This window comes from Vigna angularis, chromosome 10, assembly GCF_016808095.1.
Source record: "Vigna angularis cultivar LongXiaoDou No.4 chromosome 10, ASM1680809v1, whole genome shotgun sequence".
NCBI lineage: Eukaryota > Viridiplantae > Streptophyta > Magnoliopsida > Fabales > Fabaceae > Vigna > Vigna angularis.
The window spans coordinates 27,699,639-27,727,068 of NC_068979.1; the positions used below are offsets into that span (position 1 = coordinate 27,699,639).

A 27,430-nucleotide genomic window follows, 5' to 3' on the forward strand; every position below is an offset into this window, starting at 1 on the left:
GACTTAGACTGCTTAAAGTTAAAGTCAACGGTCAACAAATATTTTCAAAGGAGAAGCAACTTGGTGATTGGCCGTTAAATTTGTTTATTTTTGATTTTTTTTTTGGATTTTTGATATAAGATAATATAGTTAGGCTTGTGTAGGAAGGAATATAGCTTATACAATTGGCAAATTGCTTTTGAAAGTTACGTAGTTTTCGGCTAAGATATGTATCACTACCTAACTTTGTAACCTTCTAAAGAAATCCTGTTATTGAAATCAGATAGTTACCGTTGCAATATATGACTAAAACCCTAGTTTGAAAATCAATAGTGTTATTAGTTACGTACCTTTGTTCTAGTTAATCACACAATAGTACTTTATGTTTTCTTCAGACTGTTGAATGGTACCTTTTTAATATCTAATTTCTAATAACTAACATTAATTAAAACAATATTCCCCCATTATATATCTTCTGCTTTTATATACTACATGTATTATTATTCACTCAATTATTTAAATTTAAAACCATCAATTAAGTTAATCTCATACCAATTTATTCACTCAACTATTTAAATTCAAAACCATTAATTTAGTCTAATATTAATTTCGTGTTTTGGTGTTGCAAGATTCTTTATCGTATAAAGTTAAAGTAGCATTAGGTAAATGATTGGATAGTCTTACTCTTACAAACTTTTTTAGGTAGATCAATGAAGAAAAGCAAGTTACTATGTTTCGATTTAACATGAGCACGAATACAACGTCAAGTATGGATGCGTGTGTTGTCCACAAATATATTTTATAGTAATTTCATGTCAATGTAAGATTTTATAACATATATATGAGGTTCAAAGCAACAATAATTTAAGTATATTTTGGAACTCAAGTTGAAAGAAAAGTAAGCACAAATTATTTGAAATATGATATCATAACTAGTATATGTTATATATGTATGGTCTGTTTTCTTTTTTTGATTTATGTAATGGCCGTAACTTGTGGAGATTTGTGTGATCATACTTATTTGGTAGAGGGGGAATAAAAAAAGTGAATCAAAGTAAATAACAAATAAAAGTGAAAGTCGTTGGAGTGAAGAAAATAGAAAAATAAGAAGTGAAATAATGAATAAAAATAGATAAAAAGATAAAATAAAAAAATACGTGGAATTCAATCTAATTTTAGAATACCAAAACACTCCTATTGTTTTAATTTTTTTCTATTTTCCTCTTATTTTTCTTCCATCAAACCAAAGATTTGTATATCTTAAAGGTTATATTTTTTTTTCTAGCTGGATTATTAATTTTAGAAAGATAAATATGTTTGAAGTTTTTATTTTTTACTTATCAAAATTAGGTTTCAGGTCTTTTTGGATTCTTTTAATATTAAAGAAAATAATTAGAATCATAAATTGAAATTATTTAATGTGTAATGGTAGTTGTTTAGTGAAACGAATTAGAAATAAGTAATAGTGTACAAAATTACGCAAATTTTTGTTTTTTAGAATATATTTCTTAATGATTTTTATCATAATCTGATGGCAAATCATATAGTCATGGTTAAACACTTTCAAAAATAGTAGAAATTATCATTAAAGATGATATCAACTCTACCTTATGGAACACCTTTAAAGTTATCTTGAGCATAGCTTGAAGACTAGTATAGATTGTTTAGGACATTGTATTCAGTCATGTAATGTATGTTTGTTTAAGACTTGTATTAACGCCTAACTAGTATTTTTTTTAAGTTACATATCCATTGTCCAAAAAAAACCATAGATGACTATATATATATGTTATGTTGCATGTGTGGTCTGTTTTTTTTTTTTTATTTATTTAAGGTCTAATTGGTGTAAAATTTTCTTTAAGTTAGACATATCCATTATAAAAAAAAAAACCATATGACACTATATATTCTTTGATCCACTCGATTCATCTATCACAATATCCTGGTCTAACCATTATGTAGTATAAGAAATCTCCCAATTTACTAAATAATAGACTTTTTCATAATCTATCTTTAATATTACCATCCTCTTCAAGAAATTCCACTTTATGGAGAATTACTAATTAGGATAAATCAACCCAATTTAAATACTCTTAACGCATCAAAAACCTATTTTAATATTGTTTTTGTAATATAAATCATTCATACATAAACATAATATCGCAATTCAAAAATATTGTACTAAATCGGGTAGCCACAAAGGCTCTTATAGTAGCAAAACAACGTGGAAACATTACGAGTAACAAAACTAACGCATGCATTTCTTTTAATTCTATTTTAACGAACTAAACTAACCCAACTCACTCATTGATTATTTGGTTATATATACAGGTTAAAAATTTAAATATAGTCTAGCTTAATCCGTGAGTATAGGAAGTGAAATAGGTTTAGTTGAACCTATATTTAAGATTCTTATTCTTAAAGTTGATTGTATATAAATTATTTAAAACTTGTAAGATATTACAGAAATTGACTTCGTTTTTTTTCAATAATCATTATTTATTATACAATACATGAACCCAAAGATTTCCTTTCAAGAAAATCAGACAAATATTATTGGAGTCAATCATTTTAGTAAGAAGTGTTTCATATTCATTCTATACGCGTAGAATTATATACTAGTATGCATATTATAATGCTATAAAGAATATACAATACTAACATAGTATACATATACATACACATATATAAGAATTTGTTCCTTCGATGGATGCATAGTTGGCAGTGATTTTATATTAGAGTTGTGGAGTTTGAAATCCATTTTCCAGTCAAAGAATGGTAGCTGGAAGAATATGATGCTGACAAGAGACAAAAGATTATTAACTTGTTACGAATCGAAAGTCACGCAATCTTATGCTTGAGAAAGTCATTTCCACACATGCTTTTGTAGCCTTTTATTTGGCTTTAGTAGTCAAAGTCAATCTTAGTTTATGATCCATAAAAGAAAAGGTAGAAGAGGATGACCACAATAGTAATTCACTAATAAATCATGTTAGCTATTAATATGAAACTTTTGTTGAGTCTATCAACACCACTCTTTATCCAAAACCTTAAGGTAATGGGTCTTTCATCTTTATATATTACTACTAGTGCAGAATTGATCTTTAACGTCACCCCGTAGACGTCCGTCCAACAAAACCCCAACGTAAATAATTGACCGGTGGCATAAATGTAAATAATTGAGTGTGGAGACGTCCGTCCTAGAGGGGGCCGGACGTCTATAATATAGTAGACGTCCGACCCCTCTAACGGACGTTCAAAAGCCTGACGAGAGAGTTGAAGATTCGACCTTTTGAACGTCCGTCCTGGAGAGGGATGGACGTTTACTATATATAGACGTCCGTCCCCCTCCAGGACGGACGTTCAAGGGCCGACAGGGTAGTTGAACCCATCAGTCTCTTGAACGTCCGTCCTGGAGGGGGACGGACGTCTACTATATATAGACGTCCGTCCCCCGCCACAACGGACGTTCAAAAGACGTTTAAAATAAGGACATACACACCAAAACGCGAACCCGCGAGGAGTTATGCGAACCCGTGAGAGTTCCCTCTGCGCCTTGCATTTCCAGGTTGGTTTTTATCTGTTTTGGACCATTTAATCTTACTTTTATTCCGATTAAATTGTTCAGTGATGAAATATCTTTCATTTGGACCGATTAAAAATCGTTTTCGGTGCATTTTGGTGCAGTTTGTGCGTGTTCTTGGGCGGCGTTTTTTGGCCTACGTTTTAGGTCGTTTACTCCTCCATCTTCCTCCATTTTCATTTCGAATCTGCTCTTCAGACGTGTTGCAGTGCACAAACAAACGTCCAAACCCTGTAATCCTAAATAACCCTAAATAACCTGTAAATAACCCTAAATAACCCGTCTAATAAAGCCCTTTCTGCAATAGTGTATAGACGTCCGAGAGGTTCACAGCGGACGTCTATATAGACGTCCGGCCTGACACAGCGGACGTCCATATAGACGTCCGTCCTGACACAACGGACGTCTACATAGACGTCACCCGCAAAGACGTCAGTCGAACGCCGGACGTCAAAAAGCCTAAAGAACAGACGTCTATAGCCCTTTCTGCACTAGTGTACTTTATTTTTTTATTTCTATCCAATGTGGGACTTAGATTCACACTTAGATTCCCAACAACTTTAGCAAAAGTTTGTGTTATAAAAAAACAATCGTTTTTCATCACAGAAGAAGAAAAAAAGACAAGAAAAACAAATAGGTATAAGGGGTCAAACTAAACATGTGTTAAAGAAAGAGAAAATCGTACTACAAACCTAACTAAACTTCAATTATGAAAGATTAAAACGATTTATAAACAACATTGATGTTTTATTTTATCAAATTTATTAAGAAGTAGATTTTAAGTCTAATTCAACCTCACAAAACCAGTTTCTAAAATAAGGTTTGCATTCACTTGTATACTCTAAATTGATCTTATTTCTGTCTTATTTCTAATCGTTGTAGGACTTCCTACGTAATCAAATAAAAAATAAGTTTAATTTATTATCAACACCTAAAATTTTAAGAAACTTTTAAATTAATAATAGGGCATGCTTTGAACATTTTATTCACTCGTTTAAAAATTAAGACACAATAAAGTTAAATAAATGAAGAAATAATCATGTTTCAGTCAAAATTTTTTTATAATAGTATGGTTGAATAAGATTAGTTCTACCTAAAAATATTTGTACTATGTATGAGGTTAAAAAGTTATGGGAAATATATGATCACCACATATTATGCGTGTGACAATTAATTTACCTATATATATCACTAATTAGCATTGCTGTTTTAAGTTGGATCACAAGGACAACATTTGGAAGCTTGTAGTTTTCCTTAATGTGGATTCAATGGCAGATGTTATGTTATTATTGAGGTGTCTCAATTATCAAATAAGAAAACAAAAGTGCCAAAAAGTAATACCGAAAGTTAATTCTCCATAATCCAAGTAAAATTGCATTTAATAAAATTAGTTTGTTTTCGCAATATCTAATAATTTTATATAGTCGGGTTTAAGAATAATTTAAGTGCTTTGTCTTTATTCTTTTAAAAGTGTTTTTAAAAAATAAAACTATGAAATAATTTTAAACTCTTAATTGAATAATACTTCAAATATAAAGTTATTGACCTAACTACGAATTAGAGGTTAAAATAATTTGTAATTCATGTATAAGAGAGTCTTTTCCTTTTTATATAGACCTATTTTAATAGGACAATAATTGTGAATGAACTTTTTTATTTATATGTGTTTATATGGATTCATTAGAAGAAGACACTTTATAAAATTGAGATGCATAGATAAATTAATTTAAATTTGTATAGTTTATTAGATTCATTTTTACCTTATAAATTAGTTATATATTTTCTTATCTTTAATAATACTAGTTGGGAATATAAATTATATATATACACACTAGCCAAATTTGAAATGGATCACACCATCACAGACACTGTTCATAGAGCTTGCTACTATAGATGTTTATAGTGTTTGGAGTTTATGCACCTTAATTAAATGCCCCATTTTGTTCTGATCATCATTATTTCCATTAATTATTTATATGGAATTTTAAGTTGACATTAGAATAATTTCAGAAAAATATAAACTTTGATTATTTTGGACAAGTTATTATGAACGTTTAAATCACAATATAGTACAAAAGCACTCTTGAGATTTTTTAAACATTTTCACAATTATTGGTGTTAAGAGTAAATTATTCTTTATTAATTTTAGTCTGTTTCAGAATATTTATCAATTTAGAAAACTAATAAAACATTGATTACTTTTCTTTCTTTGAGTACTAACATGTATTGGTATTTTACTGGAATTATTTGATTTCGGAAAGTATTTTATTTTAATGTTTTTAACTTTAAAATTAAACAATCCCTTTTATATTCTTATTTTAAATTATCATATAAAATTATTATTTCAATGCTTTTATATAAACTCTCGAACAGGTGAAAACAAAAATGATTTGTTATCATTGTAATTAAAAATAAAATAAAAATAATTTAAAAATAAATCCTCAATTAACTCCTATCCTACACTTTAATTTATCATAAGAAATTAACTGAAAATTCTCAATCAATAATTTTCTTAAGAAAACGGAAAATAATTTGAAATTTCTCATATATGAAATATTTTAACTGGTGTCTTCTTCGGGAAAAAAGAAACAAACTATTGCATGAGAGGTATACAAATAATCGAACGTTTATTTCCCAAAAATTATATACATTTAATGATGGAAAATAATTAATATTCCATAAAAAGTAATTCTAGAATTCTTGAAATTATAGGTTTTTATATGAATGTTGACAACTCATTATACAATGGATGCATCTTCATCCTTCAATACGGAAACCTCTGTTTCATATTTGTCTGGGGATGTGATTGTTCCATTTCTATACTCAATTATTGTATTAATTATTGATCCATTCTTATTATATGTTTGTCAATTCTCTATTTTTTTTTTCTTTGCACACTTCATTATAATTTATTTTTCATACTGATAAATTTTTCTATGAAATACTTTAATTGCAATATTATAGACTTTAACTATCAACTTCTTATTACATAACAAATTTTAATGTAAAATTATTAACAGAGTTTGAGTACAAATGAAAAATACACGGAATAAAATTTTTCAAATCCCAATGAAAGTAGCAAATCCTAAGATATAATACTTAAATATTACAAAAGGATTGATAAGAAAATATTATTAGGAATGTTTACATAAATTTTCTTAAATAATTAATAAATGTTTAATATCATTTTTTGTTACTATATTTGTGAGAATTATATTTTTGTGAAAAATCACATTCATTCTTTCTTAGAAAAATATGGAGACTGTCTTAAATAAATAAAAAACAGAATAAAACTATTAAATCATTGCTAAAAATATAAAATATAAAATTAAAAATACCATTAAATCATTAAAAAGAGGAAGGTATTAGTTTTCAATAAAATATTTAATTTTTATCACGATTTTTTAAGAGTAATCTAATATATATTTTTCTAATAAAATTTTAATAAAAGCTATTTTTCAAAAAGTTAAGTAAACCAAATCTAGAAAGATATTTTTCAACATTGGAAAAATTAAAAATCTTCTAACAAATGTTGCTTTATTACTTTAACATGGCATATAAAAATGAAAATATTGACTAAAAAAGAATGCATATGTTATATCTGAAAAGGGTGTATATATATATATATATATATATATATATATATATATATATATATATATATATATATATATATATATATATATATATATATATATATATATATATATATATATATATATATCATCCTTCATGTGTTTGATATCTTAGGTGGAGGATTGGGGGAATGTCTTTTCAAATGTCCGAAATTTAACAAAATCATAACTACTTAATGTATGGAAGAGAAAATGTTAGGGCTTGGTAATGTTCTATCAACACAGATTTAGAACCTAACAATTAATAATCAAACGTTTGTTGTTGGGTTGTCACAATCAAAACTAGCTTACGACCTGTTCGTGTTATTACACTCACAATTAAGCACATGATGGATTTGTCGTCATGGAAACTTGACATTGGTGATCAAGATCAATAATTATAATATGATGTATTTTTTGTCAACGTTCAAGTTCAATCATGAAAGTTGAAACCCTCTATTTTTGTGAATGTACTTGCAGCTGTAACTCGTCACAACATCATATTAACTGTTTATCATTAGTTGCACTGTCAGCTCCAATAATTTATCCCTGCATTATGAGCTAGTAGAAACTACAAACAACAAAGTAGCTTGCATTGCATATGACATATATATGTGTTCAACTAATTCATATATTCTAACAAAAACATTTGTACTTTAGATCTTATAGATATTTCAAATATTATTTAGCCGAATGCTGTTGAATTCAATTGTAAATTTTTGCATATCAGACTACAAAAATATGAGATTTATCAGGATTATTTTTTTAAACTATAAGTGATTTTAATTTCTGGTAAATATATTTTCTGCAATTAGAGAGAGTGGCGTTTCCTTCCACCCACCCATTGTCGTCGGAGTGTCGTCGGAGTGCCGCCGTTCATAGAGAGAGTATCGCTTCCTTCACCCACCCATTTTTGTTGTCATCATTTTTTCCACTTATAAGTAATGTGGAACCGATTTATATACAATTTATGAAGAAATACGTGGCAAAGGAACCATATTTAATAAAAGTCATGGTACACGAATAAAACTGGCACTAAAGGCAAAATAAGTGGGTATTTCAGGTGAAAGTTTTGCACAAATAGATCAACTATGAACATGAAACTCATTTAGGAGTGTCTAATTTCTTTGTCATCATTTTTTCCACTTATAAGTAATGTGGAACCAATTTTTATACAATTTATGAAGAAATACTTGGCAAAGAAACCATATTTAGTGAAAGTCATGGTGCAGGAACAAAACTAGTACCAAAGGCAAAATAAGTGGATACTTCAGGTGAAAGTTTTATCCTGTAGTACTTTGAAACCATATTTAGTAAAAGTCATGTTGTAGTACTTTCACCTGCAGTACTTTTACCTGCAATACTTTTACAAAATTCATATTATTCCCAGTAGTCTCTATTTCAAAGTACTGCAATACCCACTTATTTTGTCTTTATTCTTTTAAAATATGTTCATAGTTGACCTGATTATGCAAAACCTTCACCAGAAGTACCCACTTATTTTGCCTTTGGTACCAATTCTATTCCTGCACCATGACTTTTATTAAATATGGTTCCTTTGTCAAGTATTTCTTCATAAATTGTATAAAAATTGGTTCCACATTACTTATAAGTGGAAAAAATGATGGCAATGAAAATGGGTGGGTGAGAGGAAGCGACACTCTCTCTATGAACAGCGGCACTCTGACGACACTCCGACGACAATGGGTGGGTGGGAGGAAGCGCCACTCTCTCTACGAACGGCGACTTTATGACGACAATGGGTTGCTGGGTGGAGGGAAGAGGAGACTCTCTCTAGGTTTCGCTTTCTCGGTGGTTCTCTCTCAAGGCTTCCTGAGATTCGAAATCTGAAAAGATAAAATGAACCAAAAACTTGAAATTCTTCCCCAATTGGCCACATCATTCTCATCTTTAAAATTTATTTTCCACGTGCACCACTCACATTTTGACACGTGTCCCGTGTCAAAATGTTGTTAAAATATCATTTTCCTAAATATTATAACAATAGTCAGCCGTGGTGGTGTGGTACAGTAAAAATGGTATGTTTTAGTTTTTTTATTAATGTGAGAGTGTAGTTAATAATTGTGGAAGTGCAAGAAGCAATATCCATAAATAAATAAAAAATCTGAGGGTCCCATACCCGAAGAGGAAAGAAAACTGGAAGTCTTTTCATCCTCTACTCTCATTTCTTTGTAAACCTCCGTACAGTTATAGAAAAATTTAAACTAAAACGTATTTTAAATATGTTTTAATTTAAAATACCTGTGTTTGCTTGACTTAACCAAACATAGGAATGATGAAGATTGAAAACGAATATCTATATCTGCATTTAGCAACATTTATTGTGATACAATGTTAATTTTAATTATATTTTGGAAAGAAATAATCTAAAACTATGTTGAAAAAGATATCACCAATAGAGTGGTCATTCAAGTTGCCCAATTTATTCCATATCTATTATCAGATTCCGAGAATCTTTGTCCATTTGGTTAAGTCCTAAGAAGTAATTAACAGTGTTTAATACCCAACTAAGACAGTGAATTTTTGCTAATGCCTTGGTTAATGTATTAAGAGGAGTGCAGTTCAAAGATATAGTAATAAACCACTTGGATATATATATCCCAATCAAATCAGCAAGTAGATTGTATCATCAACCTTTAATTACTAAAACTTTAATTTGCTGAAATTTCCACTGGTACTCCTGGAGTAGGTTCTACAACCTTTGCATCTGGTAATTCTTTTGATAAAAGTTCCTGCATTCATAATTGTTCAAAAGATAGAATCAATTGGCATATTACAATAAGTATTCATTTCTATAACTTTTACATATACTTATTGAGAAACGTATTCTATTTTTCTTTCTTACTTTCTTCCGTACATAAAACAATTTATTCAAACAAATTATTTTCATAGTAACAATAATTTCATTGTTAATTCTATATGAGAAACACTGTCTTCTTTATGTTTTAAATGACAATGGAATTGCTGTATGTATATGATCCTGGGATGGCCTTGAGTTAGACGACAGACATAAAAAGGTCAGGAAGAGCTGTGCATAAACATGTCCACTCTGTTCTATTAAAAGATGACATTTTCCTGTTAGTAAGATAACCCTTCTCGTATTCACCCTCTCTAAACAATCAAAGACGAGAGATTCATTCCAAAAGTTTCTTATAGATCCAGTTCACTATCAAAATCACCCCCATTCTGGCTTCTGTTTCTAGCAATGATCGAGCATCATGAAAAAACTTAAAAGTAGAAAAAGCCAGTTGAAGGATAAATGATGAAAAGTGTGACAAGATTCATTGTATAAGGTTTCCCCCAAAGGACTTGTATAGAACCAAACAACCATAAACAATCACTCACAAACAAGCTTTTTGTTTCTTGGGGAAATGAGCTAGCTGGAAAAAGGTAAAGATGATCAAGCTAGTAGACGATTGAACAAAATCTAGAAAGTTATGAGGTCCCTTCAAAGTTATCCCAACAAATAAGTAATTTTGACAGCACCCAAGGAATGGAAAAAGTGACATTTTCATTCTATTCTCAAATCCAGAACAGACTCTTGCTCAAGCAATTTCTCTATCATTGTTCACTCAGTCCGCATTCTTTCCAGGTTCTAATAGGCTTATTGTTAGATCCCAAAGGTGATAAATTTTTTATGGACTTTATAGAAATGGTATATATATCAATGTTGTAAACGGCGCATTACTAACTATTTTTATTTTTAAACTTCCACCAATAATACACTTTCCAACCCTTCTCATTACTTCTCTACCTATCATTATCTGCAGCTGCTTTAACAACTTTGTCCTCAAGGTTAAATTCTGGAATTTGGTCTTGTAAGGTGGAAATGTCTTCCATTATAGCTGCTTCTACAGGTTCCTCCTGCCATTGCACCATCACTTGTTGTATTGGCTCATCCTTATCCAAAATCTGGGTTGGAAAACAAACAAAAACTTGTGCCTGCAGTTCATTTGGTAGTTTTTTCTCTGCTTGATGGGTTCCTACTGCTAATTTCAATTGAGATGCATGGGAAACTGGATGTATGTAGGAAGTCTTGGGAAGTTGTAATAAATAAGCCACGGATCCCACTTGTTTGAGAACAACGTATTGTCCGTAATCATGTGCTGACAGGGTGTAACAGTATAAGCATAGAAATATATCTATAAGAGCAAATTTCTAGGTACAGCCAAGCACCTACTTTAATCTGTGATGATTAGCAAATTTAACCATTTGTCCTTGAGCTCTACCCAAATGAAATTTTAGCCTCTTGAGGGCTTCATCTCTTATCATAAAATATTGTGTTACAGTTTCCACAACCATTTCCATTGGTACAAATCTGGCCAAAGAAGGTGGAGCTCTACCACACAAGATTTCAAACGGTCTGCACTTACCCATTTAAAACTAGTATTGTCTATGAAGCTCCAACACACCTCACGAATGGCATGTCCCTATGTTCAAAATGTATTGGACATCAACAATCGCACCGACACATATTGGAGAAGTGTCTAATTCAAAAGACATTTTTTTTCCTCTGACATAATGATGGGAGGCTCCTAACAAACTATATGACTCGACCCAAGTTCGAGACTCCAATGGTGAAGTGGTGCGCGGAAGCTATGGATTAGTGGTGGAATATGGCTCGGTTTGGTAGTTTAATGGTGAAGAGATGGTGGTGTTTGGGTGCTCGAGAGAGAGGCTGGGCCAACTCTAGAGGAAAGGTGGTTAAAGGAAACATAAAAGGCGTGTTCTAGCCTTTGGTAACCCTAGAAGTGTCTCCAAAATGTAAAAGCAAAACCCTAATTGTACGAACTTGGAGACCAAGGTAAAAACCTCTCCATTAGGTAGAAGGACACATGGCCACTAATCCTCTCTCTGTTAAGAGCATGACACATGGTCACTACTTTTCCAAGATGAAATGCCAGGAAGCCCTCCACCTTGGAGAGCAAGCCTCCTATGCGCATGTTGACTTAAAGTCAACCACAAAATGCGCCCTTCATCTAGGTCTCTCACCTTGGTCCAAAATCTTATACTACATGGCCCATGATACAAAAGTCAAATGGAAACCTACAATGCTTGACCCATTATACAAAACCCAAAAGGAAAACCCGATATTACTAGGCCCATAATAAAGGTCCAAAAGAAACCTAATTTACTATGAACTCGTTGATGGCCCAAGAGAACGAGAGCTTGGGCCACCTTCCACAGAGGAAGCCTACTGTTCTTGTTTGTGTTTGGCCATGACTAAGGGGTATGCCACCACATAATCTTGTCATGACTCCAACACAATGTTAATAAAGACATACAATTATTTTCTAAAAACAAATAAACTTCTAAACCTATTGCATAAGTTTCTATTACGATTACTGAAATGAGGAAGAAATATTATGTGATCACTACTTTTCTCTTTTTGGATGTTAAATAGATAGATTAGATTAATTTTTATATTAGGTGACAATATGTTTAAATTATTATATTTGACTAACCCTTTTTATAGATGATTTTGTGTATATAAACATTGGTTGCTATATTAAATAACTCATAATGATCTAATATATAGATTTTTGTCCCCATGTGCTACATTTTTTAGACTACACGTGTTGAAGTGTTTATGTCCATGTTGTGTCCTGTGTCAATATCTGTGTTACATAGACTAGTAATATTTTGCTTGTGGAATGAAATTAACCCATGTCTTAGGTTGCTCTAAGCTGAAACATTGTAAATACATTTCTAAAGTCCCATTTAAAACACCTCAGCTTGCCCATCAATCTCTAAATGGTAAGCAATACTCATTTTTAGTATTGTACCATGTGCTCTGAAAAATTCCTTCCAAAATAGGCTAAAAGAGGTTAGGTCTCTATCTCTAACAATAGCATATGGAATACCATGCAACTTACCACCTCTTTAACAAAAAATGAGCAATAGCTCTTGTAGAGTAAGGATATTTGATGGGGATGAAGTGGCAATATGTGGATGACATAATTGCCCTAGGAGATGGCTTAGCAAAAATGAATAGGTTGAAAGAGGCTCTTGTTCCAAAATTTGAGATAAAGGATATGGGATTCTTAAGATAGTTATTGGAATGGAAACAACATGCTGATAAAAGGGATTGACCTTTCTCAAAGTATTTTTCTTGATCTTCTCAAAGAAATAACCACAGATTGCATTTGCGGTCAGCCTAGTAAGTGAACTCATGCATTCATCCTATGAGGAACATGTTGAAGTTGTCTATTAGATCCTAAGAAATGTGAAGACTGCACTTGGCATACGTTTCTTAGTGAGTTTATGCCTAAATCAAATTGATATAAACCAACTTGTAAGGTGAGGTTTGTCCCCTCTTATATAAGTTGGCCTTATCATGTGTGGCTGAAGAGAATCCTTGAGGAGTTATGAACCCCATTTGTCTACTGTTTAAGCTATGTTGCCACAATAAGGCAGCAATAAGCATAACACAAAATCTAGCTCAGACCACACTAAAGAGAAGGTCAATGAAAGAGTTATTTATATGCCGTTCATTCCAACTGCACAATAAGTGACTGATATTCCCACCAAAGGGATTCTTAGACGTAAGCATTAGCTTCGTGTGAGCAAGTTTGGCATGAAACATATCTATGCACTAAGTCGAGGAAGGTGTCGGATTTTGTAGAGGAATCTGTCTCAATTCATTGTAACTTTTCTAAAGCTAAAAATTTGAATTAAACCAGTTCCATATATGTTTTGGAGATTTGTTTTTTTCTATTTATTTCCATATTTGTAGCATAATCAATCTTTTAATTCTGCATAAATACCCTATCTACTATTATTCTGAATACTTGAGAAGAATAAAATATTTTTTCTATTTCTAAAAGAAGAAGCTAACCTTGAATGATTCAACTGTTCCTTCACCACTAACTAAGCTGGCAAGAAGCCCTTTGCTATCCAGGTCTCCATTTTTCATTGGCACAATGAACCTATCGAACAAGGAAAGAACATATATGTTAAGAAGAATATTAAATATTATTACACTTCTAACAAGAAAATATAAAAGGTCAAAATTACTAAATTGAGCTTAACTTCAAAAGTATTCTTCCAAAGGAACCAAAATTATAGGGAAAGTAACCAAAATGACTTTTAAATATGTTTTCGATTTAGGAATTATTAACCACTTAACTAGCTAACGATATTCAAGAAGGGGTTAAGAAGAAATACTAAATGATGTAATTTGCATTTGGTGATTTATTGTCCCTAAATTGGAAATACCTTTTACCTAGAATAGAATTTCCTGCTTCCCAGCTCGCAAAAGTTTATTCATGCAAATACTTTGTTTGAATGTTGATACTTCTATGTAAATGTAGTCATTTCAGTTCTAGTATTAGAAGCTATCAAGGAGATATGGATGTAAATATTGTACATTTATTGCATCATAAATACACATGTATTATTTCACTTTGGAATCAAGGAAAATAATTCCACAGTTATTGCCTTTTGCCTATTGCCCACAACCTTGCTTTTCACTCAAAGACTAGCATATGGAGATTAATGTTTTTTTGGTTCGTGAACAACTGTTATCCCAGCAACTCGTGGGATCTCACATTCCCAACCTTGATAGAACCTAATAGAAGTTGTTAGAAGATTTTGGAGATCTTTTTGTAATTATTAATTTAGGGTTAGAGTTTTCTATATATAAAGACTGATGTTTCAAATCAAACAATTGAATAAAAATCTTCTTTCTTTCATATTAATTCTTTCAAGTTTTCTTTTATGTTTAATTCTTTCAAGTGATGCAAATGGGTATATAGAATAAAATACAAGCCTCACAGATCCATTGAAAGGTAGAAAGCAAGTTTAGTAGCCAAGGGATTCAGTCAAACTTATGGAATGAATTACCAGGAAACATTTGTTCCAACTGCAAAAATGAATACAGCCAGGGTAATATTATCTCTATTTGCTAATTGTGGTGGGAACTTGCAACAATTTGATGTAAAAAATATCTTCCTTCATAGGGAACTTGAAGAGGAGATTTACATGGAATTGCCCCCTGGATAAAGTGGGAAAACTGCTGCCAATACTGTCTGCAAATTGAAAAGGGCATTGTATGGACAAAAACAATCACCACAGGCATGATTTAGAAGGTTTACTGAAGTTGTGATAGGCTTGGGCTTCAAACAAAGCCAAGGAGACATTTTGTTTGTTAAACATTCAGGGAAAGAGGGGTAATAGTTTTTCTAGTTTATGTTGACAATATTATAGTGATTGGAAATTATGAAAAAAGAGAAGGAATACTTGAAACAAAGACTAGTCCAAGAATTTGAACTAACAAAGCTTGGAAGACTAAAGTACTTCCCAAGGATTGAAATAGCATACTCTAGCAAAGGAATGTTCATATACTAGCAAAAAGTTTACGTAAAGTTGAAGAAAAACTAACACTAGACACGTGGATGTATCATAGACTGGTCGAAAAAATAATGTACCTTACTCACACCTAATCAGGCATTTCCCCTTCATTGAGTGTCATAACCCAATTCGAGCTGCTTTTAGAATTTTGTAGCACCTTGGAGGGAAACCATGGAAAGGGAATATTGTTCAAAAGGAATGGAAGCCTGAATATTGAAGCCTACAGTGATTTGATTAAGCAGGTTCTCTTGTTGATAAAAGATCAACAAATATTGTACTTTCTTAGGTGGGAACTTAGTGACATGGAGGAGAAAAAAACAAAATGTAGTGGCAAGATTAATTTGGAGGGTTCCGTGAAGCTCTACTATGATAATAAGGTAACACAATAGACATTGCACATAATCTCATTCAGCAAGACAAGATAAAACATTGAAATAGACGGACACTTCAATAAGGGAAAAATAGCAGGTCTAGTATGCATGTCATACATTTCTTTCCAGCTGGTGGCTGATGTGATAACAGAAAGACTCAATAGCTCAAGCTTCCATAACCTCAAGCAAGAAGAGAATTGAGGATATCTATTCCTTACCTTGAGGGGGTGTCAAAATATGGATGCAAATTTGTACATTTATAGTGTAATAAATACAGATTTTGGTTGTACGAAATCCCCTAAATTAAGGGGTTTGGGATTAGGAGTTTATTTGGTAGATTTGCTCCTAATCTAGAGTCTTTATTTCAAGACCTTTATTTCCTTTATTTCATTAGATTTATTTCCTTAAATTAGGATTACGTTTTTCGTTTAAATACAATGTGTTGTTTTGCATTGGAATCAAGGAAAAATATTCCACCGTTACTGCCTTCTGTCTGCACGTTTTCTCACATTTAACAATCTTTCCCATTTCAGTATATTTTGTGAATGAATTGTTTTGAGTTTGTTATAATGACAAAATAAAATTAATAGCTTTTTATTGTGATGCTGCCTGTAAATTCAAAAGTTTACTTGGCTTGAAGCAGCTTTGCAAGTTTCACTGCATCTTCTTGTCCTGAAACCAAGGTAAAATTGGGCAAAAGCTGTTTTATGACTGGCGTTATTAGAATATCTGCCTTTTCCTTCTCAATGTAACTTTGATTATATACACAGTGGGGTTCGTAGTAGAGAGACAATTGACCTTGGGGGGATGTAACAAGATACCTATGACATAAACAGCACAAAGCCATTAAAGTCTGTTAAACTGCATTTCAATGAAAATACAAAAAGGTTAGTACATCAACACATAAGGGGATACAAAACCTAAAACATGTAGAAAAATAACCTTGACACACAAAAGAAATAGATGCGCTGAAACTCACTGTGGTGATTTTCCATTCAACCATGGCATCCTTTAAATGGGTGGACATAGGGCCTTGGGCCAAGTACAAAGAATAAAAACAAAAGATAATATATCAACTGCTTAATCTAAATACTACTACCTAATTTATCTTTATCTACATCAACAATAAAATAATATTGCGCCCAATCTAATAATGGAAAATCAAAACTACCAATCTCTATCAGAATCAAACTAACATTATTGGACCCAAAATCAATTGAAAACAAAGACTCAAACGAACTTACTAAACTATCCTAAATTTAATTTTATACAACAAAACGCAGATAAAAAAAAATATGATAGAAAAGGTATGATAGTATTTATTTACCCATTCTCAGGACGTTGCCAAGGAGGTCCAAGAACTGGTCCTGCTGTAGCCTTAATATTGATCTTGGAACCATAATTTGTTTCAATATCAGAGCTCTGCCCAGGTTCTAAATACGTAACCTGAAAATAACTGAAACAATGTGAAAACTTAAATGGTAAACCAATTATTCAATTATAACCGAATTAGTTCATGCTACTTGTTGACATGATATAGTTAAGAGCAGAATAAGGTAGGTGATTGTCAGGTAAAGAACATCTAAATGAAGGATTGGGGAAAAGAAGAAACAACAATAGAAGAAGTGGATCGAAAGTGAAAAAAACCACCTCTGTGCACAGTTAATACATTCATTGACACACAAGACATGTTAAGAAATATGCACAGACAGGAAGAGGAGTTTTCAATCCTGAGGTGGACGATTAAGCCTCTCTTGAGGTATAAGACTCCGCAGAAAACAGTGTGGCACAAATATCCCAAATTGGCTGCTGAATTTTATGAGCCCCACAAAGATGAGAAGATGTTAGGAACAATGGTCTATCGGTTGAAGTTTCCCCTACAGTCCAAAAATAACCCTATTAGAATGAGAGTAGTGCTAAAGAGATGCAGATCTCAACTATCCGCTTGGAAGTTTGTTATTCTTGTTAGTTGTATAGTTACTGGTGACAGCTAACAGTTACAATATGCTAGCTTTCATTACCAGTTTGTAACACCTATCCACTGTCTAAATTCTTAATTGTACCTATCTTTCATCAAGAGAAAAAAGATTCAATTTCTCTCTCCCTTTTCTTGCTTTCTTCTGAATAGTCTTTTCTAAGGATTTCTAATATTGTATTTACAGCTCAGTAAGACCCAAATATGCCCAAGTCCAATCCATTTCCCACCTCTTCCACTCCCAAAACCTTTCCTTACTCTATACTGGAAAAGCTCGATGATTCCAATTTCATGTTATAAAAGCAACAAGTAGAACCAGTTATCAAATCACACCAACATCATTTCGTTGTGAATCTTTTGATTCCATAATGATTTCTCACTAAAGAAATCATCCAACCAGAACAGAAAATCCTGCAGATTCTGTGAGGAACATCAAGATCAATTGCTTCTAACCTGGCTTCTGTTGATGCTTTCTTCATCAACTCTTTCTTGTATCTTAGGCAGTATTCATTCCTACAAGGTATTGGAGAAAATACACAATTACTTTCATCTATAAATGTGTGTGCGTGTTCCATAGACCTAAGCAACAACACTTCGAAAATTTAGTCTTAGTTTAATTCACGAAGTGATTCTGGATGTAGTAGTGGCTTTGGTCGCAGTGGACAACAAGGTGGTACTCAAGGCTGCAGAAGACTTTTCTAATTTTCAGTGCCAAGTGTGTCTCAAATGTAGACATGCCAAATCTTTTTGTTACTATTGGTTTTATTAACATTATTAGCCTCATGCTTCTCTTACTCTTACAAGATCCATGTTAGGAGTTGGAAGGTATATGAAAGGAAAAGGTATAGGAGATGAGGAGAAGACCGAACGGGGACAGGAGGAAGACCTGACCAAACGGGGAAAGGAGGAAGACCAGAGCCGATCGGTTGAAGGGCGACTACCCTAACTGGGACAACAGTTAGGGTAGACGAGAAATATTTAGTAATTATAGTAAATAAAGTCATATCCTAAGAAAATAATTGTTAATTACGGTAATTAGAGCAGTATCCTAGGGAAATATTGTTAATTACAGTAACTAGGGCAGTATCCCAGGGAAATATTATTAATTACAGTAACTAGAGCAGTATCCTACGGAAATATTCAATATAAGCTTATTATAGTAATTAGTGTTAGATGTTAAGATGTGTGTTTCTGTTATTTGGGTTCAGCCTATTCTGTATTAAGGGCATTGGCCCATATCTTACAATATAAATAAATTACCCTATGTGTATGCTAAACACACAAGGGATATTTTCTCCCAATCTTCTCTATTTCTCACATGGTATCTAGAGCACAGGAATAGTTCCCGCCAACTCCACGGTCTCCGGTACCCATCACCGCCGCTGGCGTCGCCGGAGAGTTCCGCCGCCGATCAGCATCGCCGTGATCGCCTCCTCGCCCTCTTTCTGGATCTGTGGTCGTTGCGTCAATCGGAGCACTTTGGATTTTAGAGTTTCTCCCTCTCCATGGCATCTTCCTCGTCTACAAACACCTCTGTTGATGGCTCATCTTCTGATCCCTCAATATACACCAATTATGTGAATGTACACTTGTCCATTGACAAGTTAGATGGCACAAATTATGCAACATGGGCATACGACATCAAACTTTGGTTGAAGAGTCAGGGGTACTTAGATCACCTTACTCAAAATGTGACTACTCCTAACATAGATGACACTTCCCGCTGGATGAAAATCGATGCTCAGTTATGCATTGTTATAAAGTCCACCATTCACTCCTCACTAAAACAAATGTTTCGATCATATGAAACATGTTCAGAAGTATGGGCACAAGCGAAGTTGTTATACACAAATGATACTCAGCGTCTTTATGGTGTTTGTCAGGACCTATTAACTGTTATTGGTCCACGCAATCCTGGTCCCATGGCAGAATATTTGGGTAAAATTCATGCCCTTCATGATTTTAATGATATATTACCTCCTGCTTCCACTCCTGCTGAAGAATTGGAACAACGATCAAAGTTCTTCATGTTGTTGGCATTATACGGACTCTCTGATGATGTCTCTCATGTCCGTGATCAGATTTTGGGTTCTCCTGTCATACCCTACTTTACTTCTACTTGTTCTGCTCTTTTGCGTATACCAAGCAAACCCGTCACTGAGACATCTCCTCGTACTGATGATTCCTCTGTTATGGCTGCCCAACATGATGATCGAAGTCGGTCTCGCAAGCCAAGTAAAGGACGTCCAAACAAGTGTGTCTCAAATGTAGACATGCCAAATCTTTTTGTTACTATTGGTTTTATTAACATTATTAGCCTCATGCTTCTCTTACTCTTACAAGATCCATGTTAGGAGTTGGAAGGTATATGAAAGGAAAAGGTATAGGAGATGAGGAGAAGACCGAACGGGGACAGGAGGAAGACCTGACCGAACGGGGAAAGGAGGAAGACCAGAGCCGATCGGTTGAAGGGCGACTACCCTAACTGGGACAACAGTTAGGGTAGACGGGAAATATTTAGTAATTATAGTAAATAAAGTCATATCTTAGGAAAATAATTGTTAATTACGGTAATTAGAGCAGTATCCTAGGGAAATATTGTTAATTACAGTAACTAGGGCAGTATCCCAGGGAAATATTGTTAATTACATTAACTAGAGCAGTATCCTAGGGAAATATTCAATACAAGCTTATTATAGTAATTAGAAATATATCCTAGGAAAATAATAGTAAAAATAAAGCATTGATGCTATGGGTTAGGGCATGCTTTTGATTATTGAGTTTTGTAAAGGAGGTTATGCTCCCTAGTGACTGAAGGAGGTTATGCTCTCAGTTATTGTTTGCTTTCTTTGATTGAGTTATTACCATCAACAAAGGAGATTCATTCATTCATTATCTATTGTCCATTGTGCTGTGCGTGTGAGGGTGTGTAAGGTGTGTGTTCTGGTTACGTTTCCCACTCGGATACGTAACAATCCATCTACCCAATAACACTTTTCAGAATAACCAAAATTTGCAGAATAACTCTCCTATCAGCTCTATTCACCGTAATAATTTTCTTCATCCTAATACTTGGACTAGAATCCAAAAAAGACCAGACCTCCTCTAGGATTCATCACAACCTATTGCTATGATAGTTAATTCAAGCACTCGACGTTGTGTTGTAATTAGAGGAAAATCTTCCTAATTAGAGAAAATATAAGTAGGATCTTCTAGTTTATTTTTTAGTATATTGTTTCCTTATTTTTCTTTTTAAGAAGATTAGATTGTTACAAATAGAAGTAAAGAGAATATAATAGATATGAATGATAATAAAATTCATTCACTTTTCAAGATGGTAATAGAACTCTTGATCTTGGGAGCTCCTATAAGCTTTTATTATTATCTCAGAAATCATGGAATGACACATCCAAGAGCAACAGTAACCACTGCCGTCGTTGTCCGACCATTGTGGTTGTTGTCGTAGCCATTGTGGTTGTTGATAGGGTAGAAAGGTGTGCCCAACTTCGGCGAATACAATGCCGGAAATCGCTCTGGGAAAGACGCTGCCACGCGCTACTATGCGCCACCGTCGTTGCCGACTCATGTAGTCCACGTGCCTAGTTCCGACGAGACCCACTCGTCGTTGCCATAGAAAAGGTTGTCAGAGCCTCCTGAGTCTGTTCCACGGATCGATGACGTCCCATTTGACCCAGATTTGTGTAGCTTTGAGTTTTGAATTCGACTCCTTTTTCTCAGTGTATCCCATGGAAAGAGGAAGAATCTTTAAATATCTCCATGGCCTAAATGATGAATACGACCCAATCCGAGTACAAACCTTAGGAAGAGAAAAATTACCATCTCTATCAGAAGTACTTTTTATGGTAAGAGGGGAAGAAACTTGGAGAGTTGTCATGCTTGATGGGGGGATCTCCAACACAGACTCTGTCACGACAATTGGAAAAGGGTGTCTACAAGGGAACAAATGTCGGAGGAAAGTTGTTTGAAAAAGGTAATCGTGGAGACTATTGTTCACATGGTAGAAGATCTAGACATACCAAGGAAACATGCTTCAAACTCCATGGAAGAAATGATGTTCTCGAGTGCGTGGGAAACAAAAAAGGGTCTGCTCAAAGATGGGTAAATCATACTATCTCAAAATAGGAAGCCACATATCAATCCAGTACCTCACCACCACCAGATCTTGATATGAAAGCTTATAAGAAGGAACTCGAGTGCTTGAAAGCAATGGTTGAATCAATAAGTAAGCCCTGTGGATCATGTACTTTGTTCATGAAAGGTAAGCTTTGTCTCAATACGGTTGGTCTTGTGTCTCAAGGTATTTGGATTCTTGATTCAGGAGTAACTCATCATATGATACGTTTTCGTCTGTCCTTTGACTCATATAGTAAAAGAAATAGAGAACAATTTATTATAGTTGCAAATGGTCAAGGTATACCTGTATGCGGCTCTGGGAATATAATTTTGGACTTATCTATTGTATTAAAGGATATTTTACATGTTCCACAATTATCCAATAGTCTTATCTCTGTGCAAAAGCTCAGAAAGAATTTAAATTGTTCGGTAACATTTTTATCAACTTATTGTGTTTTTGAGGACCTTGCCATGGGAAGACGATTTTAACTGTTAAGGAGTAGAGTGGGTTGTATCTATTGGGGTCTGATGACCAAAGAAAAACAAAAATCATGATTCAACAAGCTAGCTACATCTGAGACGTGGGCAAATTCCCAAATATGGTTACATCATAAAAGGCTTGGGCATCCTTCATTCAATCTTATCAAGTCCTTATTTCCCCATTTGTTACCAAGGAGTTTGTTGAGTCTTTTAATTGTGATATTTGTCAGTTGTCAAAACACCATTGTGCATCTTATCCTATAGTAGTAAAAAGAGTATTTCTCCATTTGATTTAATTCACTATGACGTTTGGGGACCTGTCGTAGAATCTATTTCTGGAGCCAAATGGTTTGTTACCTTTATTGATGATTGTACACGTGTCACGTGAAAATACCTTATGAAAATATCTGTAGAATCTTCTAGTTTATTTTTCAGTATATTGTTTCCTTATTTCGCTTTTTTAGAATATTAGATTGTTACAAATAGAGATAAAGAGAATGTAATAGAAATGAATGATAATAATAAAATTCATTCTTTTTCAAGACATTGCATCTACATGGATTCCAGATGAGGTGCTTATTAGTGTAAGTAAACTTGTTAAAGACAACTATGTATTCTCTGAATTGCATCATAAACGTGGTGATGTTAAATCACAGGTTACCAATGAAGTCTTGGTGCAATGTTTTGTTGGTCTTGATGGTTTGTATTTATTGCCAAATATTCATCTACAACACTCTTCTGCTGGACCTACATCTTGTTTCATTACTAATTTAAATAATTATACAAGTGTGAATTCTTGTTGTACATCTAGTTCTCAAACTCTGCCATGCTAGACTTGGCCATCATAATCCTCATGTTTTAAAAATGGTTATGCAACACTGTAATATACCCATTTCTAATAAAAAAGCAAGAGTTTTCTTTTGCTTGTTGTGTTCGGAAGTCTAATAGACTTCCTTCTTCTCTGTCTAACACTGTTTGTACTGATCCTTTGGAATTGGTGTCTCGTGACTTTTCAGGACCCTCAAATATATGTACACCTTCTACAAATGGTTATCTTTATCACATAACATTTGTAGATGCTTACTAAAACTTTAGTTGGATATATCTTCGTAAACATAAGCCATTCATAAATTCACGGCTATGGCTAACCTTCAGATTGGGGAGACAAGTTTAGACCTTCAAACTCGTAGCTTACCAGTCATGGCTTTTATTACATAATTATTTGTCCCCATACTTATCACCAAAAATGTAGTGGAAAGAAAACATAGACATGTAGTTGAACTTGGTCTAACTCTTCTTAATCATGCCTCTGCCTAGACAGTTTTGGGACTTTGCCTTTGCCACAACATTATATCTCCTTAATGGACTTCTACAACCTCTCTTAACTTTGATGTCCCTTATTTTGTTCTATTTAAACAGTCACCAGATTATAATTTTCACAAGACCTTTGGCTGTTCTTGTTTTCCCTTTCTTAGAGCATACAATAAACATGAACTTGAAAATAAGTCTTATGAGTGCACTTTTCTAGGATACTCAACCTATTACAAAAGGATACAAATTTCTTTCTGGGATTCTCTCTAGGGGTCTGATATATAAAATGAGAAAAAAGGTGCAAAAAGGCTTAATTTTTTTTCAAGTTGGTTAAATATTCAAACAAGGGATATATGCTTTGTTATGAAATAATTAAAGATCTGAAACAAAAAGTTTTTCAATCAAATGTGAACGTCTAGGTTCCAACACTTTGTCTTGGTATTGAATAATGGATACTAAGAAAGAGCTTCTGTACCGAATATTCTTACCAGTCCTCCAAAGTGTAATAAATCGGGGACACATCAATGTAGGCTCTCATTTGCAACAATTTAAACCACTTCAGTACGGAATAATAATTTAATTAGCTACATAAAATAACTGTATCATTCAAAAACCTTTAATCAACATCTATGAGCAACCAAACTACATAGATTGGATATATCAATATGAAGTAATTAAACCAAAGGTTCAAATTCAAATACACAAACTGTTAGGGTTGGAAGGTGTATGAGAGAAGAAGGTTTAAGAGAGAAGGAGAAGACCAAACGGTGGAGGAAGGAAGACCAAACCAAACGGTGGAAGGCGGGGGAAGTTCAGGCCGAATGATGGAAAACAGGGAGGAGTCGAGCCGAACGGCCGAAGGAGGTAGCGGAGCAATGGGGAGCAGCCGACCGGTTGAAGAGTGACTGTCCTAACAAGGACAACAGTTAGGATAGGCAGAAAGTAATTATAGTAAATAGAGTTATATCTTAGAAAAATATTGTTAATTACGGTAATTAGAACAGTATCCTAGGGAAATATTGTTAATTACGATAATTAGAGCAGTATTCCAGGGAAATATTGTTAATTACGCTAACTAAAGCAGTATCCTAGGAAAATATTTAGTATAAGTTCATCACGGTAGTTAGAAGTATATCCTAGGAAAATGGTAATTATAAATAAAGCCCTGACTCTATGGTTTAGGGCATGCTTTTGATTATTGAGTTTTGCAAAGGAGGTTACGTTCCCTAGTGACCGAAGGAGCTTATGCTCCCAGTTTGCTTTCTTTGATTCAGATATTTCTATCAATAAAAGAGGTTTATTCGGTTAATGTTCTTTCGATTTATTGATAGAGTTGAGGGTTATCTTTCTACCTACGATCGTGGTTAGTTATGTCTCCGACTCGGATACGTAACACAAACAATGGCGCTTTCATGATCCAAAAAAAAGAAAAGTAAGGAAAAAAAAGAAAATATACTTACATTTCTGAAAAGAGGATCCAACAAGCCTTTGGCATTAGGGGTTGCTATAACTCTAATATTTGGGAATTTCTGAGAGAAGGGCTTTAAGGTCTTCAAGTGGCAGTGATCATCAAGGCTTTGAGTAATGAGTAAGCAACTGATTTCCGGAAGATCACTGAGCTGTACTACAAAAGCATACAGTTATAGCCAGATCACAAGTTTCCACAAGATGAAGTTAAATTACATGACAAAACAACACACAGGCATAACATAGAGGTAACACAATCAACTAGTAACTAGTTAGCATCCATCAAAAGATACCTGGAATTGCTTTAACACTTTCTTAGCAGCATCATATAGCCAAGGAATTCCAAAATCCAAGTTACCAACCAAAATTGGATCAACCAATATGTTTGTCCCACCCACATTCCAGAGCCAACTGTTTCCCTAAATCCAGCACTTAACCCATGTGAAAGGAAAGAGTAAAACAAGCCAAAATTTTGTTTAAATTTGAAAAGGCAAAGCAGTATCATAATAACTACAAAATACTACATTATTTTCAATTTATTTCTTCTATTGAAAATTTAAACAGGAAATTCTAGAAACAATAATGTAGAGCATGTTCGATTCTCTTACAACTTTTTGGTTTTAAAACAATTCTACATTACTTAACAATCAACTTCTCATCCAAGATCTTTTAAGATGTGAAAATTATTTCCGAAACAAGTATTTAAAAAAAAAAACAAAAACAACTGATAGATGTCTTCCCATTTTTCCATGTTTCCATCTTGTTAAACTTCTCTCTCAATTCCACACTCTACTGTGTGCCCAGCACCATCCTCCACCAACCGCCTTAGCAACTTCACTTGGCAGCATTTTGAAAACTTAAAAACAGTCTTTAAAACAGAAATCAAACACACCCTTTTGGGATTATGTAAGGAAGAAAAATAGTGCTGAAGTGGCTATTAATGCAAATGCTGAAAGAGATGCTCACATGGAAGGTCTGGTGCATAATGAGATAAATTCAAAGTTAGTTACATGGAGGGAACAGGTGGCAATCGATCCTGGAATCATGGAGCCGAGGAAGAGCAGCAGGAGGAGGGTCTCAAATACTCGGCTACATGACTTTGTCTGAAAGGAAAGTTGTTCTAATTTTCCTCTCTCATAGTATTCTCTCTTCCCTCTCTTGAAAACCCTTTCTAATCTTCATACTCCTCCTCATATGTCAAGCAAATGGAGTGAGCAGTGGCTGCAAGCTCGTTAGTGTCACAGCTTAATTCTTATTTTTAAAAAGTGTAATTGTTTGGTGAAGTTATTTACGTTATGCTACTTTTACCGGTTTAGTGTTACTATTGTATTGAACCTTATTTCACTATCAATACCACCAACGGCTGCAGACCGTTCTCCAATATTAGGAATTAACTCCTAACAGATTACTTTCAAACTCTTCCGATTACTTTTCTTTTCAGCTGAGCTAACACAAGTAAAGAATGTCACCTCTAAATATGTGAGTTTGAAGACATCAGCTGGAGAGAAAGTAGAGCCAACAGCGTTCTCTTCTGAGACAACAGCAGAAACAACACTACCCCACCTGCAAATTAACCGCATCATTAATTGGATATTCCTCCAATCAAAAACTACAAAGACGGAGTGAAAACTGATCAGGGAGAAAAAATTTACCTTGAAGTTGAGGCCTTGTAACTAGTGCAGATTGAAGTTCTTGAAACCAAGGGGGTAGATGAAGAAAAGGGTTGTAATAAGAGTCTTCTTCGTGTGGGGTAGCAGGGTTTGTTGAGAGCGAGAGAATTGCAGTTGCACTGTAACGTTGCCATTGTTGAACCGTTGTTGCTTCTCGCTCATCCACCAGCGACGACGGTTGTCCGTTATTAATTATATTTAGTTACTATTTTTTTGGTTCCATAGTTTTTTCTTTCTTATTATTGTCATCATAGTTATTTTCAATTTTTTCAAACTTTCAACGATTTTGAATTAATATATTTTTTATGTTAAAAGTGAAAGCACACGTCATGTTTCCTTTCTTTTTAATAATAAAATTATAATTATAAAAATAAATATAAATAAATTTACAATTTATTATAAATAATTTTTATTTATTTTATAGATAATTTTTATTTTTTTAATTTTAAAAGAATAATTAAATTTTAAAAATA

General features: G+C 33.4%; 1 protein-coding gene across 3 annotated transcripts; it reads right to left on the bottom strand.

The window, feature by feature from the left end:
- Positions 1-9,598: 9,598 nt before the first annotated feature.
- LOC108335907 (uncharacterized) lies at positions 9,599-27,172 on the bottom strand. 3 transcript variants are annotated; one of them, XM_017572113.2, is made up of 8 exons: positions 26,940-27,168; positions 26,757-26,850; positions 25,581-25,706; positions 25,281-25,439; positions 17,248-17,366; positions 16,550-16,741; positions 14,036-14,126; positions 9,599-9,929 (listed from the first exon to the last, which is right to left on the bottom strand). In XM_017572113.2, the coding sequence occupies exons 1-8, from the start codon at positions 27,089-27,091 to the stop codon at positions 9,849-9,851; spliced, it is 1,014 nt and encodes a 337-aa protein (XP_017427602.1). In that variant the 5' UTR covers positions 27,092-27,168; the 3' UTR covers positions 9,599-9,848. The 3 variants fall into 3 exon arrangements, with proteins under 3 accessions (XP_017427602.1, XP_052726062.1, XP_052726061.1); XM_052870102.1 differs by lacking the exon at positions 16,550-16,741 and having other exon boundaries at positions 26,940-27,172; XM_052870101.1 differs by lacking the exon at positions 25,581-25,706.
- Between the last annotated feature and the right edge of the window lie 258 nt (positions 27,173-27,430).

Bases quoted from the DNA above. Each gene is read 5' to 3' on its own strand.
- LOC108335907 (XM_017572113.2), bottom strand. From the start codon at position 27,091: ATGGCAACGTTACAGTGCAACTGCAATTCTCTCGCTCTCAACAAACCC. The intron at 25,440-25,580 runs GTATCTTTTGAT...TTTGTAGTACAG, and splicing joins AAGTGTTAAAGCAATTCCAG to CTCAGTGATCTTCCGGAAAT. The intron at 17,367-25,280 runs GTAAGTATATTT...AGTTATTTTCAG, and splicing joins TGGATCCTCTTTTCAGAAAT to GTTACGTATTTAGAACCTGG.